General features: G+C 47.0%; 1 protein-coding gene across 3 annotated transcripts in view; it reads right to left on the reverse strand.

Moving 5' to 3' along the window:
• PTK2B (protein tyrosine kinase 2 beta) overlaps positions 1-18,773 on the reverse strand; it is a 142,120-nt gene that overhangs the window by 54,777 nt on the left and 68,570 nt on the right. For 2 of the 3 annotated variants that reach the window (XM_070375487.1, XM_070375486.1), the window contains exon 2: positions 13,489-13,729. The exons of the other annotated variant lie outside the window; for it this stretch is intronic. In XM_070375487.1, coding sequence (XP_070231588.1) covers positions 13,489-13,692 — 204 coding nt within the window. In that variant the 5' untranslated portion in view covers positions 13,693-13,729. The remainder of the gene's footprint in view (positions 1-13,488; positions 13,730-18,773) is intronic. 3 annotated transcript variants of the gene reach the window in all.

An 18,773-nucleotide genomic window follows, 5' to 3' on the forward strand; every position in this document is an offset into this window, starting at 1 on the left:
TGTTGTCTACAAGAGACCCACCTCAAAACAGGGGACACATACAGACTGAAAGTGAAGGGCTGGAAAAAGATTTTCCATGCAAATTGGGACCAAAAGAAAGCAGGAGTCACAATACTCAGTATCAGATAAATTAGACTTTAAAACAAAGGCTGTGAAAAGAGACAAAGAAGGTCACTACATAATGATCAAAGGATCAATCCAAGAAGAAGATATAACAATTATAAATATATATCCACCCAACATGGGAGCACCACAGTATGTAAGACAAATCCTAATAAGTAATATCATAAAAAACAAAGAAAGGCTGTAAAAGTGTTCCAGATTAAAAGAGACTTTATCAACATGACAATGAAATGCAATATCTGATCCTGGACTAGATCTTGTACTAGAAGGAAAAAGTGCTAAAAAGGACACTGAGGGTCAGTTAACAGTATTAAAATACAGACAGTAGATTTAATAAAAGTATTTTATCCAAAAAAAAATAAATAAATAAATAAAAATAAAGCTCCTATAAAAAAAAAAAAAAAAGAGATACACAAACTCCCTGTGCAATATAACACTTTAAAATTAAAATGCTGACTGGAAGCAAATGTCACAGGGTCAGAGAAAAACAATGGCCAAAACTCACTCAGGTTTTGATGAAAGTTACATTGAACAACTATTTTGCCTTCTGGATCCTGGAAGCTCATATGTAAAAGCAAACCTCACTGATGCAACCATAGCAATACAATCTACAGCTCCACAGATATTCAAATATTCAGACATTAATAAGCTCATAAAACTTAGACCATAATTCTAGAGTCTTAAGTAAATTTAGAGATCACTTAATTTGATTCAGTTTTTAAATGAAGAAACTGTGAGCCTGGGAGGTCAAGTGACTTGCCCAGGAATATACAGGAAATTCTATTTTAAGCCAGCTGAAATGCTATTAACTCTCCTATACTTAATCATTTTTGAAGGCCAAGCTTCCTTGAGGTCAACTTCCTCCTTGTCTTTACATCAAGTGATGTAGGAGATTCCTGGTCTCCTTTGTGGTCTACAGGCTCAGCTCATTCACTCATTCATCCATTTATTCTACAGACATCTGAGTGTCTGCTTTCTGTTAGGCACTAAGTAGCCACTGGGGAGATAATGGTGAATGAGACACAGTCCCGGCTTTCCAGGAAGCCACCTCTGTTTAGAGGCTGACAAGAGGCAGGCACCGTACAACCTTTCTAGGGCTCAGATTAGGGAAACGGGAGCACAGTGGCACCACCTCCAACCCCATGAAACCCACCTACACCCCACCCCATCCCACCTACTCTTGTCACTTTTTCACAGATCCTCCAAGACTTCTAGTATCTTAAGAGCTCTCAGATCCTCTACCATGACTCCGTAGCCTGGGCTCTGCCCCACCTGGGTGATGGTTGATAATCCTTCTCCAGGGCATGTGAGCTAGGTGGGCAGCCTGCAGGCAGAAGTGGGTACTTTGGGGCAATGACCAGTCCCAGCAACCTGAGATTTCAAAGCAGTGAATTTTGGATGTGACTTGGAAAACTCATAGTTTCAGTCTCCCTGGTGACTTAGCTTGTTTGCCTCATCTGGGAAGACTGTAGTAGGGGTTATATGAACCCCTCTGCCTGCCCTATTCACAGCATCTCTTGGCATTCAATGCCACTGACCCCAGACACTGCCCTCTGTACACATCAGGTCAGTCCAAAACTCTCTCTCCCTTGCTGGAATCTAGAGTTGAGACATGGAATTCCAGCCAGTCTCTGTTGACTTTATAACTGGAGTTCATCCATCTACCCATCCATCATTAAGTAACTACTCAATTCAGCAAACTGGGAAAACAAAAGCTTGCTCTCTCATGGAGCTTATTTTCTGTTGGGAGGACGGTTAACAATAAACAAATAAGCATAATAATATCATGGGTCCTAATAAATACCAGGAAGACAAACAAAGAAGGCAGGGCAGCAGAATGACGGTCAGGAGAGGCTGCTGTTCTGTGTGGTGTGTTTGTGTGCGCTCAGCTGTGTCCAGGTCTTTGCAACCCCATGGATTGTAGCCTGCCAGTTTCCTCTGTCCATGGGTTCCCCGGCAAGAATACTGGAGTGGACTGCCATTTCCTTTTCCAGGGGATCTTCCCAACCCAGGGATCAAACCTGGGTTTGATCTCCTCCATTGTAGGCAGATTCTTTAACATCTGAGCCATTCTATGTAGAGTGGCCAGCAAAATTCTCTCTGATAAGGGGGCATTTGAATGTATCTCTGAAGGAAGTCAGGGAGAGAGGGATGGCCTTGTGAGGGGAAGGACCTTCCAGGCAAAGGGACCAGATGTACAGAGTCCCCAGGGGGAGCATTTATGAAGCTCTGTGTGCTTGGCACATTTGGGGAACTGTAAAGAGGCCAGTGGGGCTGAGGTGGGGAAGATACAGAGGAGATGACGTCAGAAAAGGTCAGAAGACCAGGCCAGAGGTCAGCAGACTTTTTCTGGAAGGGGTCAGGTAGCAAATACTTCAGGTTTTGTGGCCAGATGGTTTCTGTTGCAACTACTCACTTCTGCTATTGTAGCTCAAATGCACCAGAAATAATACACAACAAGTGTAGTTAGGTCCCCCCGAAAATTTGTTAACAAAAACAGGTAGTGAGCCATATTTGGCCTGCAGGTCCTGTTGCAGGTCAAGGCAAGCACTTTGGATTTTACCTTGGGTGAGGAAGGTAGGCACCAGAGAGTTTAAAGCAGAGCAGTGATATGATCGAAGGTATACCTTAACTATATCCCTCTGACCTGTGTTTGAAAAATTCACCATGTCTGCTGCCTGTGGAATGGAGCACACAGGGATACAGGCAGAGGCAGTAAGGAGGTGAATGCGTTATTCTAGGTAAGAGATGCTGTCGGCCTAGACCAGGGAAGAGGCAGCAGAGGTGCTGAGGAGGAATGCTCAGAATCTGGATATGTTTTAATAGTCGAGCAGACAGGATCTCCTAATGCATGAGGTACAGAGTGTGACAGAAAGAAAGAATTCAAGGAGGACTCGGAGGTTGACAGCTAGAGACACGGTCACTGAAAGAACAGCTGCAGTTGGTGGAGCTGGAAAGACTGGTGGAGAAGTGAATTTCAGGAGAGGATTCTGAGCTGTTTCTTCACACGGAGGTGGGCAGCCAGTGGAGATGGTGGGCAGGTAGGTGTACCTATGGCCTGGGGTCATGGAAGGAGCCAGTATTACACACTTAGGTGCCACTGGGTAAAATCAGAATTTCAAGCTCTGTGACTGGATGAGGTCACCTGCTGAGGGACAAGGGACCAGCCCATGGTGTCACCTGGGCTGACTGTCATGGGAATTGGGCTGGGGTGGGGACAGCCCACAGCTGGCCAGCAACCAAGAGTCTCAGGAGAGGGCAGGGCAAAGTGATAGGCCTTCATCAGCCTGTGGTCACTTTCTGACACTTGGCCTTGTATCAGTGTGGATGTAAAAAGGTTGCAAAGTACTCACACCACCCTGTGTACTGTGTACACAGGCCTATGGGCTCCTGAACGAGGGTACCAGCATCTGCCATTGTAATCCCACTGAGGGTTTGAATGGTGGCCCCCTGAAGATGGGTCTGGGTGTCTGGGAACCTGTGATTATGACTTCATTTGCAAAAAGGGTCTCTGCTGATGCCATCAAGTTCAGGATCTCAAGATGAGATCATTCTGGACTATCTGAGGTAGGCGACAGCTCTTAAATCCAATGACTAGTGTCCTTATAAAAGACACACAAAGGAGTGAAACAGTGAGAGAAGAGAATGGAACGTGAAGATGAAGGCAAAGAGTGCAGTGATGCAACCGTAAGCCCACAAGCCGAGGAAGTCTGGAGTGGCCAGAAGCTGGAAGAAGCAAACAAGGATTCCATCCTAGAGTCTCCGAGGCAGCCCAGTCCTGGGACCCCTTGATACAGGACTTCCAGTCTTGGGAGCCATGCGAGAAAACACTTTTGTGTTTTAATCCACAAGGACCACAGTGATTTACAACAGCCGCTCTAGAGAACAAATAACAACAGCAGGACAAGTTCTGAGTTTTCCACGCACCTAAGGGATAATTTTTAAAAAGTGCCTGAAGAACAAAGTAATCAAAGTTAACAAGATTTATCACTCTGAAAGCATTCATTTAGATGTGCTAAAAGCCTGTACCTAACAAGGACATTCAGCGATGCGACTGCCATTTAAAAATAGAAATGTGAGCACTGGCACCTCACTGCTAATTTGCGGACGTCATGAATCTGGGTGCGAAGTGAATAAAGGGCCCAGAGGTCTGCACAGTTGCCTCTCGCTCACCTCTGTGGGTGTTGGGGGTGGGTGGGCTGGGCTGCCAAGCACACACAGGAAATGGGGAGAGGGTGTTGAAAGGAGGAGGTCCTTGCGAATGTACCTCTCTTTGTCTCACTGTGTCTCTGTGGTGTCGATCTGTGGTTTCCTGGCTGAACCTTTGTCTCGGGTTTCCAGGGACTGGTCTCATGCATGGGGGGCTGGTCTTGTGTGGCTCTTTAGGGTAACCTTTCTCTTAGCAATAGCAGCTTCCCAGGACACGAATTCCTTTCCTCTTATCCCTCAGCCTCATGATCTTCCCTCTGGAGACACATGATAAGGGCAGCTTGGATTATTCTGGAAACAACCTGAGCCCATGAACTGTGGCCTGTAGACCCTCCTCTGACCACAAAGAGCTGTTGGTCCTGTGTCTGCTGAGGCTACTGTAACACAGGACCATAGACTGGGTGGCTTACATGCCAACATGTACTCCTCAGAGTTGGAGAGGCTAAGTCCAAGGTCAAGGTGTTGGCAGATCCAGTTCTTGGTGGGCGTTGTCTTCCGGTTTGCAGAGAGCCGCCCTCTGGTTGTGTTCTCACATGGCAGGGGACAGAGCTCTTGTTTCTTCACCTTCTTCTCAGCACACACTAAGACCTCATGGAAGCTCAAAGGTCACGACCTCAAGCCCACCTCGTAGTACCACTGCACTGGGAGTCAGGACTTCAACATACGGATTTTGGAGGGGGCATGCCTGCTCAGTCACTCAGTCATGTCGGACTCTTTGTGACCACCATGGACTGTAGGCCACCAGGCTCCTCTGTCCATGGGGATTCTTCAGGCAAGAAGATGAGTGGATTGCCATTCCCTTCTCCAGGGGATCTTCCCAACCCAGGGATCAAACCCACGTCTCCTGCATTGGCAGGGTGGGTTCTTTACCACTGAGCCACCCGGGGGTAGGGTGGGGAGGGGGCACATGTTCAAGCCATAATACCCTGTGTCTGGTTAAGTGATAAGTTTAAACTCAAGAGTAACTGGGATGAATGTCTGACAAGATAGGGCAGGGACAATGGGTGGCAGCATCTGGGATCTGCCTCTCTGGGAATATTCTGGGATGTACTGTAAGACCACTGAATCTACAGGGAGGGCAATGAGTCCAAGCAGGTGTACAGCAGGCTGCCTTTGGACTGGACTGTGCTCTCCTCACACGCCAGGTGAGTGGCCTTTACTGGCCGCCCCACAGCCTGGAATCACTGCTGTAGAGGGGAGGGGACAGAACTGGACCAGCTGGGAAAGGGCACAAGATGGCTCTGTCTCTGACCCTCCCGGGGATGTAGGCGTGGATTCTAAGTAGGGTGATGCTTCAGGACTAAGTAAGGATGGATCTTTTTGTTTGTTTGTCTTCTTTTGTACACATGTCATGTGGGATCTTAGTTCCCTGACCAGAGAGTGAACCCGAGCCTCCTGCAGTGGAAGCACAGACTCCTAACCACTGGACCCCCAGGGAAGTCCCAAGGACAGATATTGATCACGGCTTTTCAGCACAATAGAGGCTGGCCGAGGGAGAGGGTTTTAATGTGGGGGCTCTGCTGACATCCTTGGAACCACACCAAATCACAGACAAGTGCCTCATTTTCTGCTTAAGGCCCTCCTGTGTGAGACACAGATGGTCCACTGATGGAGAGAGATGGGTCCATGCAGGGTGTGGGTCAGCTGGTGTCAGCAGGGGAGAGAAAACACCACGAACCAGCCAATCAGTGTGTTATGCAGAGAGGAGTGAGAATGGCACTTAGCTGTAGGTGATTTATCCTCCGAATCATGATGCTCTTGAGATTGGCAGGGGTACTGTTCATATTCATTCCTGGACAGTGTGTGGAAAGAAGGACTCTCCCATACAACTGGGACATATGGTCAACCTACCCTAAAGAAAGAGAGGAGAAGGAGAAAAGAGGAGGGAGAGGAAGACGGGAGAGAGAGAGAAAGGAGAGGCTGTAAGAGTCAAAGAGAGACGCCCTGTGTGGGCACGTCTGGGTGGCACTCAGCTGGTTGTTTGCAAAGTGTTATCTTAACCTCTTTCCCGACAAGCAAATTAGCATGTTAGAAAAATATATGATGATAGAAGCCTCCACTTGCTCCAGAGCTCCCCCCACACAATTTCCTATGAATATCAAACAAAAGCGAAACAAGAAATCAAGAGGAGCAATCTCCATTTCTCATTCAGCACGTTGCTCCATTCTCTCCAACACCTGTCTAATTTCTGCTGGGTCCTAAACACAGGGGCCAGGGCTTATTTACAAAGCTTTTAACAACCTAGAGAAAACATCCTGAGGCAACTGTATTTATGTAGAAAGAGGCTGAGAAAAAAGGGGAAAACACGAGATCAGCAAGTAGACATGGAGTAACTATGTTTTGGAAATGTGTTGCCAAGTGGATTGTACCAGGGCCATTCTCCATGGCTTCTATTCCATCAGACACAATTCTGACACCTCCACTATTTGGAGGTCAGAATTTCTGGAGTGTTCTTGTGGAAGGACAAGTGCTTGGCAAGCTTGAAAGGACTGGCAGTACTTTGACGCAGAGAAGATGGTGAAAGAAGATACAGAGCTGCAAGGAGAAAAATCCATCAGAGGATGAAGCCCAGCTGGGGAAAGAAATACTGGAAGCAGAGGGTGGGAGGGGCCAGTCCAGGAGATTCTTGGGCAGGGAAACTGGTCTGGATCTAAAAGGACTGGAACACAGCATCTACAAAAAGGCCATGAAAGGCTAAACAGTTCCTTGATGTTTAGACCAAGCTCTTTTGTACTCTGTGCTCTCACAGAAGTTCTGTCTTCCTGTCGGAGCACTTGTCTCCATTTGTAAAGGTTCATTCATCAGTGGGGGTCAGTGTCATTCATTACTGTGGGTCCTTGGCCTGAAAGCCCATTGAAAGCAGGGATTGTATTTGTGTTTGGGGGTTTGGTTTTACTTCCAGGCCACAACCGGCATGGTGCCAGGTACATGGGGGCACTCAACACATCCTTGTGGAATGGAGGATGAAATTATTCAGGACTTCTTCATTGATGATTTTACCCACATTCACGGCTTTAACCACCACCCAGAGGCTGACAAGATCCAAGTGTCTATCTCCAGCCCAGTTTTTCCTCCAGAATCACGTATCAAACAGTCTACTCAACATTTTCACATATATAACATGACATGAAAACATCAAAGCATCCCAGTTGCGCTCGACAGTCCACAACTGGTTCTGGGATCTCCCTACTCTCCAACTAGTTTCTCTTCAAGTGTCTTTCACCTTAGGGAGTGGGACCCTGACCACCTGAACTACAGCTGCTGTTCTTGACACCTTCTTCTTTGTTTCTGAATCTCTGGTTCATTAGCAAAACCTTTCATTTTCATCTCTTAAATTTTCTGGATTACAATCACTTCTCTCCCTAAACCATGGCGATTAAGAGTGCAGGCTCTGGAATTGGATTGCCTGGGTTTGCAAACAGGTTCCACCACTTACTAGCAATTTGCCTAACACTTCGGAACCTTATTTCCATATATAGAGAATGGAGATAATAGTAGTATGTACTTCATAGGTTTCTTCTGAGAAGTTGATGAGATAATACTTATGATGCACTTTCAAAATTGCTAGTTGCTATTATCATCACCACCGCCATAAGCAGTACCACTATTACATCACTACCACCATCATCACCATCACTACCATCACCATAACACCATCATCACCACCACCATCAATACCATCAACATTATGATCATCATCGATCCTCACCATCACCACTGCCGTCATCATCACTATTACTGCCACCATCATCACTGTCATCACCATCACCACGAATGCCATCATTATATCATCACCATCATTACCACCGGCACCATTAGCACCACCACTAGCACCATCAACCCTATCAAGATTACCATCACCATCATGATCACCACCATCACCTCCATGGCTAGAGTCTCAATCTAAACTACCATCATCTCTTATCTGGATCATCACGATAGCCCCCTAACATCTTCCCACATCCATTCTTGCCCTCTCCAATCTATTTTCCACTGTGTAACCCAAGTGATCTTTTAAAAACACAATCTCATGTCACTCACATATTTAAACTCTATCAGTAGCTCTCCATGGAAGATGGGGTAAAATCCAAAATTGTTAACATGGTTTAACTACTCAACATTGGACATCCTTTAGCCTCAAAACTAACAGGTGTATTGGTCACTTCAGGATCTTAGCAAAAGCTCTTTCCTTTGCCAGTAACACTGTTTCTCTTGCCTTTTCCTCTTTCCTTCCTTACATGAGCAAAGCCTCTCTGGAATGATAACATTCACTGTCTCTGCTCTCCAACTGACTGCACAATGGCTTCTTCCCCCATCTTTTCATTGAAATTGACCAGAAAAAGAGCATTATAGCACTTGCTGGTGAAGTCAATGAGTCTATTTTTAGCCTTATCTGACTTGACCTTTCTGAGAATCTCACACAGCTAACCACTCTTTCCTCAACGTTTCCTCTGCCTTTGTCTCTCCTTCCTGCTCTCTTAGTTCTTTTCATCTTCCTCTGGATGATTCTTTGGTTTTCCTTCATTTGCCCCTCTTTATCAGCCCCTTAGAAATCAATTGCCCAAGGTTTCCTACTTAGAACCTTTCTTTTGCTCTTTTCATTCTCCGTGGGTGATCCTACCTATTCATATGATATCCACTGCATAATGACTCCCAAATCCTCATCTCTAGGGCCTTTCTCCCTCCTCAGCTCCAAGTCCATGCTCCTCTATGAGGGTGTTTCATAAAAATGTCAAACAGAACACTCATAAAGCTGAAATCTCAGAATGTCCTTCCTTTCTCTGTTGGTATCTCAATGAGTGTTATCAACGCCCATTCAGTTGCCCAAGCAAAAGCTTGAGTCATCCTTGTTTCCTTTCTTTCTCTTCCTCCCTACATCAAGTTAATCATCAAGTTCTGTTGACTCTGCCTGTTTAGATGCACTTGGTTCTGTTGACTTGTCTTTGTAACCTATGCCACTGCCTTAGTTCATCATATCCCACCTACATGACAGCCATGGCTTCCTAATTCCTCTGCCTTTCACCAGCCTTTCCTCTCTCCTACACTTTTTGTACTTTGGTCAGAATTGAGGGAAAACAGATCCCTAAATGATTTCTTAGAGAACTGGTTCTCCAACTCATACAAGAAAGGGTTTCTTAGGCAAATAAGAAATGACTGACTTAAGAGAACAGCCTCAGATATGCAGATGACACCACCCTTATGGCAGAAAGTGAAGAGGAACTAAAAAGCCTCTTGATGAAAGTGAAAGAGGAGAGTGAAAAGTTGGCTTAAAGCTCAACATTCAGAAAACTAACATCATGGCATCTGGTCCCATCACTTCATGGGAAATAGATGGGGAAACAGTGGAAACAGTGTCAGACTTTATTTTTGGGGGCTCCAAAATCACTGCAGATGGTGATTGCAGCCATGAAATTAAAAGCCGCTTACTCCTTGGAAGGAAAGTTATGACCAACCTAGATAGCATATTGGAAAGCAGAGACATTACTTTGCCAACAAAGGTCCGGCTAGTCAAGGCTATGGTTTTTCCTGTGGTCATGTATGGATGTGAGAGTTAGACTGTGAAGAAAGCTGAGCACTGAAGAATTGATGCTTTTGAACTGTGGTGTTGGAGAAGACTCTTGAGAGTGCCTTGGACTGCAAAGAGATCCAACCAGTCCATTCTAAAGGAGATCAGCCCTGGGTGTTCTTTGGAAGGAATGATGCTAAAGCTGAAACTCCAGTACTTTGGCCACTCATGCAAAGAGTTGACTCATTGGAAAAGACTCTGATGCTGGGAAGTATTGGGGGCAGGAGGAGAAGGGAACGACAGAGGATGAGATGGCTGGATGGCATCACCGACTCGATGGACGTGAGTTTGAGTGAACTCCAGGAGTTGGTGATGGACAGGGAGGCCTGGCATGCTGCGATTCATGGGTCGCAAAGAATTGGACACGATGGAGCGACTGAACTGAACTGAACTGAAGAGAACATCACTGCTGTGGCTCTTTATTAGAACCCATCATGCAGAACAGCATATTAAAGATTCTAAGAAGTCCTGTCACAAAGGAATTGGTTCAGAATTATTTAACCAAGGATCTCCAAATGCCTTTGACCATAAAAAAACCTTCTCCAGAATGCACTTTCTAACATCTTGCAGGACACTACAAGCTGTTTCAAAATACAAATCTGATCATCTTACTTTACTTGAAGATATGACAGGTAAGTGGATAAACACTAAAAGAAGATGATTTTAATTTTATTCTACAGGCAATTAGAAACCCTTGGGGATTCTTGAGCAGGGTAAAGACATAATACCCACACAGTCAATAATTTCCAAGGACTGAGCTCCTGCTATATTCTGGATGCTTCTCATCTACCATCTCTGATCCTTAACAATGAGGCTACAGGCAGGCATAATCCTTAGGTGAGGGACCTGAGCCAGGTTGGCTAAGTGTTGGGTCTAAGGCCATACGACCAGTAAGGGTGGAGTGGTATCAAGCTCAAGGTCTAGATAATTTTAAAGCCATGGTTGTTTTCAGTGAGCAGGTGACATGCTGCCTCTAGGACAGATGTGAAACAGGAAAAATCAGAAGGCTGGGACGTAAACTCCTAGGAGGCTATCACTTCTTTCTTTGTTCTTTTTCCACCTCTGTTTTCAGACTTCTCCAGATAATACTTCAAGTACTAGCCATTCTTCACTTTTGCTTAAGATTTTTTGATGTGGATCATTTTAAAAGTCTTTATTGAACGTATTACAACAGTGCTTCTTTTGTGTTTTGGTTTTTTGGCCATGACGCATGTGGGATCTTAGCTCCTTGACCAGGGGTTGAACCTGCACCCCCTTCATTGGAAGGTGAAGTCTTCATCACTGGAGGCCAGGGAAGTCCCTGAGCCATTCTTTCTAAGCTCGGGTCTCCTTGCGCTTTCTGTAGGCTTTTGTATTTTTTCTCCTTAAGTACCCAGCAAGACATCAAACGGCTCCAGGAAAGCCTCTCTCTTGCTTGAAAGCTGTGTGTCTCTAGTGCCTGTCTGAGCCAAGATTCCTCAGCTTGATATTCTAAGCCCTCCCTTATCCACCATCAGATTTCCCTTCTGATCTTGACTCTAGATACTTTTCTAAATATAACCCATGCCCCAGCCAAACCCAACTACCCACGGTTCAGCAGCCTCTCTGTCTTTGTCCTTGCCATGTCCTCCTCTTAGAAAGCCCTCTTCAGTACTGCCTCTTCCAATCCACCAATCCTTTCGGGTCCCCTTTCACCATACCTCCACAGAACATGGGCTTCCCTGGTGGCTCAGATGGTAAAGAATCTGCCTGCAATGCAGGAGCCCTGGGTTCAATCCCTGGGGTGGGTAGGTACCCTAGAGAAGGGGATGGCTATCCACACAAGTATTCCTGCCTGGGAAATCCCATGGACAGAGGAGCATGGGGTTGAAAAGAGTTGGACACGACTGAGCAACTTAGCATGCATGCACACCACAGAGCACATCCTAATCTGATTAGTCTAACCACATGCTCTTTGGGTTTCAGCCCCAAAGGGCAAGAAGGTGCTCCAAACATGGAAAGTGGGTTGCCTTCTGAAATTAAACTAGTAAACCCCATTGTAGATGGCATCAGCTATCTGCAAAGATGATATACCCAAAGGAAGGCTCAAGAAGTAGAGAGTTAAGGAGATCTGAAAACATCCTTTTGGAGGAAAATGCCTAGGACTTACTTCTGGGACACAACTGTACACACATATCTGGAACCATAAGATACAGACAAGACCCTCATCAGATCAGTTATAGGAAACAGAGGGAAGAACCAACCCAGAATCAATTGTGACAATAGGCCAAGACAGTGACCTAATCAATTACATTTGGCTCAGTGTGTTGAAGCACAGCATGTGCACAGACAGAAAGCAGCCAAATGCACAGATGTGGAGAGGCTGCTGCCAGTGCCGACTGGAAGAGACGCTTGCCGAGTCTGGGAAATGCTGACTTCCGGGACATGGCAGGGTTGCTGATTAAAGGACTGAAGATGGTTCATCCAGCTCACTCAGATCTGATGAGTGTTCCCAAGATCCTCCTGCTTCCTTTGTTCAAATGACAAACCCAGCAAAGCCAGCTCTGGAGAATCAGTTTGGCTTTGGCTTACTTTCGCATCATCAGAAAGGAATACTCTGAGCAGTGGAAAACGATATCCTTGCTGTATCTATCTCAAAGGTTCAACCAGATAATGTAGAGGGATTGATTCAGGCATGTATAGGAAAGAAAGAAAAGTGTTAGTTGCTTAGTTATGTCCAACTCTTTGTGACTCCATGGACTGTAGCCCGCCAGGCTCTTCTGTCCACGGGATTCTCCAGGTAAGAATACTAGAGTGGGTTGCCATGTCCTTCTCCATGGGATCTTCCTGACCTGGGAACTCAACCTGGGTCTCCTGCATTGCAAGCAGATTCTTTACCATCTGAGCCACAGGGAAGCCCCATGTAGATAGGAATTGTTCAATAAATGTTGCATTTAAAATTAATCGGTGTATTGTGGCTCTGCTTTTGATGACAAGCTCTCATACATTTGGTTAAGGTGAGTTAGCTTTCTGGTGTTAAGGTGCCCTGGTGACTGTGGGTACTTGGATTTGCAAAACAGATTCTGTGACTCTGGATGAGAATGAACCTGTTGAAGTACAGCCTCAGAAAGGGCCTGGCAACCAGATACCTGGTCAAGGGCATCTCTAGTTTATTACCATCCTCTAAATGTCTCCACAGCTCCCTTTTCTAAGCATCCAGGGCATGTCTGGAAAAGTCACTCTTGTTCTGTGTTCAATGCAATCACTTGTGTTATTCCAATTCCATGAGAGTGTGAACTCTTTGAGGGGGGAGGGAGCACGTATATCTCTTGCAGAGCCTCAAATGTCATAAATAAGGAACAAGTTGAAATGAGATAAATCAAAGCTTGAGCAAATGATCTAGGGTTTGAAGGAAGGCTACACACTCTGCCCCCACCTCTAGAGCTGCAGAGCCCTGGAGAGGAAGCCCAGAGCTGCAGGAGGAGAGCATCCCTCTGGTGCCCACCCCTCCCCGCCATCCAAGGAGTGTATACAGGAGAGCTGTCAGGCTGAAGGAGAGATGCTCAGCCACCCAGGAAGAGTGAGGGAGAGACGGACAAATGGATGGAGCAGGTGGCGCCCGCCACACTCACCCGGATCTCGGTCTGCACAGTGCATTTAACCAGTTTGAAGTTCTTCCCAGAGTTGAAGCTGTTGCCATAGAAGCAGACCTTGAGGATCCTCACGTCTTCCTTTTCCACGTCTACTGGCACCACCACCATGGGCTCTGGGGGGCCCTCAGGTCGACGTAATGTGCCCACCTTCACTCGGCTCAGGGCCTCAGACACCCCGGACATCCTCTCTGACGGCGGCTAGGACCAGCACATCGCAGTCCTGCGGAGACAGCAGAGGGATAGCCCTGAAATGATGGGTGTGAGCCCACCTGCCTCACTCCCCAGGGGCAGCAACCAGCAAGCACACATCCTCCTACTCCTGAAGACTCCCCTTAAAGGCATCCGGCTCGGAGGATGGGGAAGCGGAAGTGTAAAGGAGCAGTCTGAATGAACATCCAGGTACCAGCCAGAGGACCTGGTGCGTGCAGGCGGGCACTCTCTGTGGGGGGCCCCTTCTCCCCATCACTTTCCTCCTCCCACACTGGCTCCTAGGCAAGGGGCCCACACTTTGCAAACGCAGCTGTGAGAGGAGGCGGCCCCAGCATGGTTCCAAGGCACAGCTGAGCAGAAAAAGTGAAGAGCAAGACAGTAGAAAATAGCAGGAGAGAAACAGGGACAAGAGGGGAGAAGCCTGGAAGAAACAGAAGTGGAAAATGGGTAGCCTGGAGGGCAGTGGGATGGGGAAGCCAAGAAAGGGTCCAGGTAGGGGACCAGCCAGGGGCTGATGGCTTTGCCCACACCCACCTGCAGCTGCCAGCCTGGGTTTCAGGGCTGGCAGCCTCAGTCCCATTGGAAGTCATCTCCCAGAGCATCTGTCACCATATCAGATGGCACCCTGGCATCCCAATCTGAGAGGTCTTTCTGCTGAGGGAGGGGTGTTGAGGGGGTTGGGGGGTGCGACTGGGGCCCTAGAAGACCCAGCCCAGTTCTGATGACAGTTTGGTTGACATCTACATGGACTATAAATATCCTAGGAATCTTCAGTTCACCCCGAATCTCAGCCAACATTGGCCGTGGCTTCTTGATTCAACAACAGCTCTGTAGGGTTTACTATCATTGGTCTAAAGCTATTCCTGCTTTAGTGATACTCAAAGGGAGCAAAGGAAGTCTTACACCAGACTGGAGATGCCAACCTTGGCTCTGCATTAATATCCCCTGGGAAGCTAAATCCTGACCCATGCCCAGAGATCGTCAGTGAGGTGGCCTGGGGGAGGCCTTGCATTGGTATTTTTAAGTTTCCAAGGATGTTTCTAACATTCAGGCTGGGTTGGGAACTTCCGTTATAGACTAAGTTTAGTTCTCATCGAAACCCATTCCTACAGAGAAATCTCTCCCTTCTAACAAGAGACTGTGATTTTAGGGGGACATTCCTAGACTAGGAGTTGGGGGCCGAAGGATGGAGTGACAAGTGAGCTTACTCATGAAACAGAAATAGAATCACAGATGTAGAAAACAAACTTCTGGTTGCCAGAGAGTAAGGGGTGGGGAGGGATAAATTGGGAGATTTGGACTGACATATACACACTACTACATATACAATAGATAACAATAAGGACCTGGGCTTCCCAGGTATCTCAGTGGTAAATAATCTGCCTGCCAAGCAGGAGACGCAGGTTCAATCCCTGGGTTGGGAAAATCCCCTGGAGAAGGAAATGGTAACCCACTCCAGTATTCTTGATGGGAAAATTCCAAGGACAGAGGAAGCTGGTGGGCTACAGTCCATGGGGTTGCAAAGAGTTGGACATGACTGAGCCATTGAACATACACCACACACCAGAATGTAATGAATGTACCACTCTAGTGGGGGATGTTGGTAGCCAGGGTGACTATGCATGTTTGAGGGCAGGGGGTAGATGGGAAATCTCTGTACCTTGATACCACTGACACTGGCACAAACTCCATGTAAGAAAAAAAAAAAGTGTCAGCCCAACATGGAACATCCCAATCTGTGAAGAGTCTTGAACCCTCGTGGCTTAGAGAGTGTCACCCCTTCCCAAGCTAGGATGTGGTCATGACAGGTCCTTGAGGGACTTAAGAGTCTGGGCAAAAGACCTCAGTCCAGAAAGGTGGTGCCCACATCTCTGATGACACATGGCAACTCCCTCAAGGGCATCCGAAACCACCAGCTGTCAGTACAGACCTGCAGTGAACTGCCAAAGGGGTCCCTCCTGAACTCTCTGAAGCTGAGTAACTGAAAGGTGTTCTATAATCAAAGCCTCAGTTACCTGCCTTTGGGGTCTTAGAGAAAACAGCCCTCAGCCTCATGCATGGTCTTCTCTCCCAGCCCTCCACGGCTGATTTCAATCTACCAACTTAACGGCAGTGGATGCAGTGTGGAAGACAGTGTGGAAGACAGGAGAATAACCCACTGACTCTAGCTCATGCTTCCTGACAACACAGCCTGCCTGTTCCTCCAGACTTTGCCTGATAATGTGAATCTCTCACTGACAGCTTGCCTCTGGATTTTGATGATCACAAAATCCTCTGGCTCTCCATATGCGAGTCAAAACCCCTGCCCTCCAGTCCAGACCTGGACTACAGCCTGGTGACCCCTTCTCCCTGCGTCCTGGCCAGCCCCAGACCCTGTGAGCACTGGTGGAGCAGAGACCATCCCACCACCCCAGGGAGAACCCTGGCAGTGAGCCAGTGTGGGCTCCGGGCTGCCTCCCAACCCCCAGATCTGCCCAAGTCAGAGCCAAAGAATAACAAACACAAGGAAATGGGCTCAAATTAAAACAGGAAAAGTTTTGATTGGCTCTAAGAACATCTTGGACAAGACCGGCCAAGGGCACTGACGGAAGCTGAACAGTCTTTGCGTCCCTGAAGAGTTCAGGATAAAAATTCAGGACACTCAACACGAGACATTCACCTACCTGAAGCGGGCAGGGGGAAAATTAGGAGATTTATTTATTTATTTATTTTTAACTTTGTATTTTATATTGGAGTATAGCCGATGAGATGGTTAGATACCATTACCAACTCAATGGACATGAGTTTGAGCAAACTCCAGCAGATAGTGAACGACAGGGAAGCCTGGTGTGCTGTAGTCTATGGGGTCGAAAAGAGTCAGACATGACTTAGCAACTGAACAACGATAGCTGATTAACAATATTGTGATAGTTTCGGGTGCAGCGTGAAAGGACTCAGCCATACATATACATGTATCCATTCTCTCCCCAAATCCCCTCCCATTCAGGCTGCCACACAACATAGAGAAGAGTTTCCCATGTATATAGTAGGTCCTTGTTGGCTATCTATTTTAAATATAGCAAGATGTATACATCCATCCCAAACTCCCTAACTATCCCTTCCTCCCATCCTCTTCACTGGCAACCACGAGTTCATTCTCTAAGTCTGTGAGTCTGCTTCTGTTAGAAAACTATACTCTTGTTTTTGAAGATGTTGCAGGGTAACGTTACATCTTACTGAACACACACGGTGTGTTAGGGAGCTTGTGTAAGCAATCGTTCATTCTCTAGAAAGAGTCTACAGGATAGGTAATGTTAGAGAGATCCAGTGAGGTGACTTTGTCCAGATCACACAACTGGTAAGGGCAGAGAATTAAGGCCGCTGAGTTGCCAAAGATTAGAGGACCCATGGTATCATGTCCTGCCAACCAAGTGTCCGGCTCTGCCACCAACCAGCCCTTGTACCTTGAGACGTCAGGCTGGGATGGGACAGAGTTCCCAAACAGCAGCTGGCAGGTGGATGATGGCCTTTGGTGATATTTTGCTGTGTCCTTGGCAAAATGAGAAAAAATAAGGACACTATAGAGAATCCATCATAAAGCTCAATGTATTCCATTTGAGGAGCAGGGGCAGTCTTTCATTCTTTGTCTTTCCACCTTTTTTTTTTTTTTTTTTTTGGTTTGGTTTTCCAATGTTCATTAATTTATGAGACGACAGTAATAGCCTTTGGCAACTGACATTGAAGCTGGGCCTCTTGGGCAACCAGACTTGAGGTGACACTGGGAGTTCCAAGGGTAAAAGGCAAAGTCTTGAGGATTGGAAGTTCTGCCCTGGATTTCAGGGAGCAGAGACAGGGCACCATTAATCAGGAAGATGGCACAGTATCAGGAAGAGAGCACAGACACCTGACTCATTTGAACCTGGTTTAAAACTCATGTCCTCGGGGCTGCCATGCTGCACAAGTCTGGGGCATTACTCATGAGGGATTTCACAGTTAGGCAGTGTGGTGGCCTTCAGTCTCTGCTGCTTATCAGCTGTGTGATCTGGACAAGGATACCTCTCAAGACCTCAGTTTCCTTTCTTGGGATAGGAGGCTAACATTACCTATCCTAGAGAATTTTCTGAAAAATCAGAGATTACTTAGATAGACTCCCTGGCATGTGTATTTTTTTTAAATGCCTGTGACTTGGCAGAAGACAGAATCAGAAACCCAATACCAGTGCCCACTTGTAAAAGATTAAACAGAGCCAGTAAGTCAAGGCTCAGAGGGTTGTGACAATCTTTCTTATCTCCAGTACCAGTGCCCACCCGCTCCATCTACCTTGGCACCTGAAAAGATCACCTCCACCTCCAACCCTCTGCTCACACTTAGAGCCATCGTCTGTTCTGTACGTGGAAGGAGGCCCCCCAGGACACAGTTGAAAGGCCAGTCCTCTGCGTCCAGCAGAAGCCAGAATGTCATGAGACACACACTTTATTTCCACTCTGTCTCTGAGTCACTTCCTCTTGCCGTTTCCACATCAACAAAATGGGGAACACATGCCTTTCCTCTGCAAAGGCCTGCTGAGAACAGCCACTTAACGAATTGGCAATGACCTTGCAGTCTTGGGGAGCCAGGCCTGTGTTTCTGGGAAGCCGGGCCCTACTGGCTCCACACAGTGCCCCTCCCCAGCCCAAGCCCTTTCAAACCCCAGTTCCCACTGGGTGGAGGCATTCTGCTTGCCCTGGGGAAGCCCAATCCATCACTTGTTTAATCCCTTCCCCTCCTCTCCAAGCATCCCTCCCCACTATCTTGCAAAGGAAGGACCCAGGAAGGTTGTGATTAATGCCAGCTCTAATTCAATGTCATTCAAAAAACCTCTACTGAGACTCTATCGCGTTTTCAGCCTGCCACCTCCGCACACAATACCCAGTCCGGCTCATTCTCTTGCCAGCACTTTGTGACCAGAGGTCCCCTGACGGGGGCTGGCTCTCAGGGGGCTGGAGGGGGCTGGCTGAGGTGCTGCACCTGCCCTTTCTTGTTCACAGAACCTCTGTTCTCTCACTAGTTCAAAGGCTCTGAGCCTCACAGCTGGG

The sequence above is a fragment of the Bos mutus genome, chromosome 8, assembly GCF_027580195.1.
Source record: "Bos mutus isolate GX-2022 chromosome 8, NWIPB_WYAK_1.1, whole genome shotgun sequence".
Taxonomy (NCBI): Eukaryota; Metazoa; Chordata; class Mammalia; order Artiodactyla; family Bovidae; genus Bos; species Bos mutus.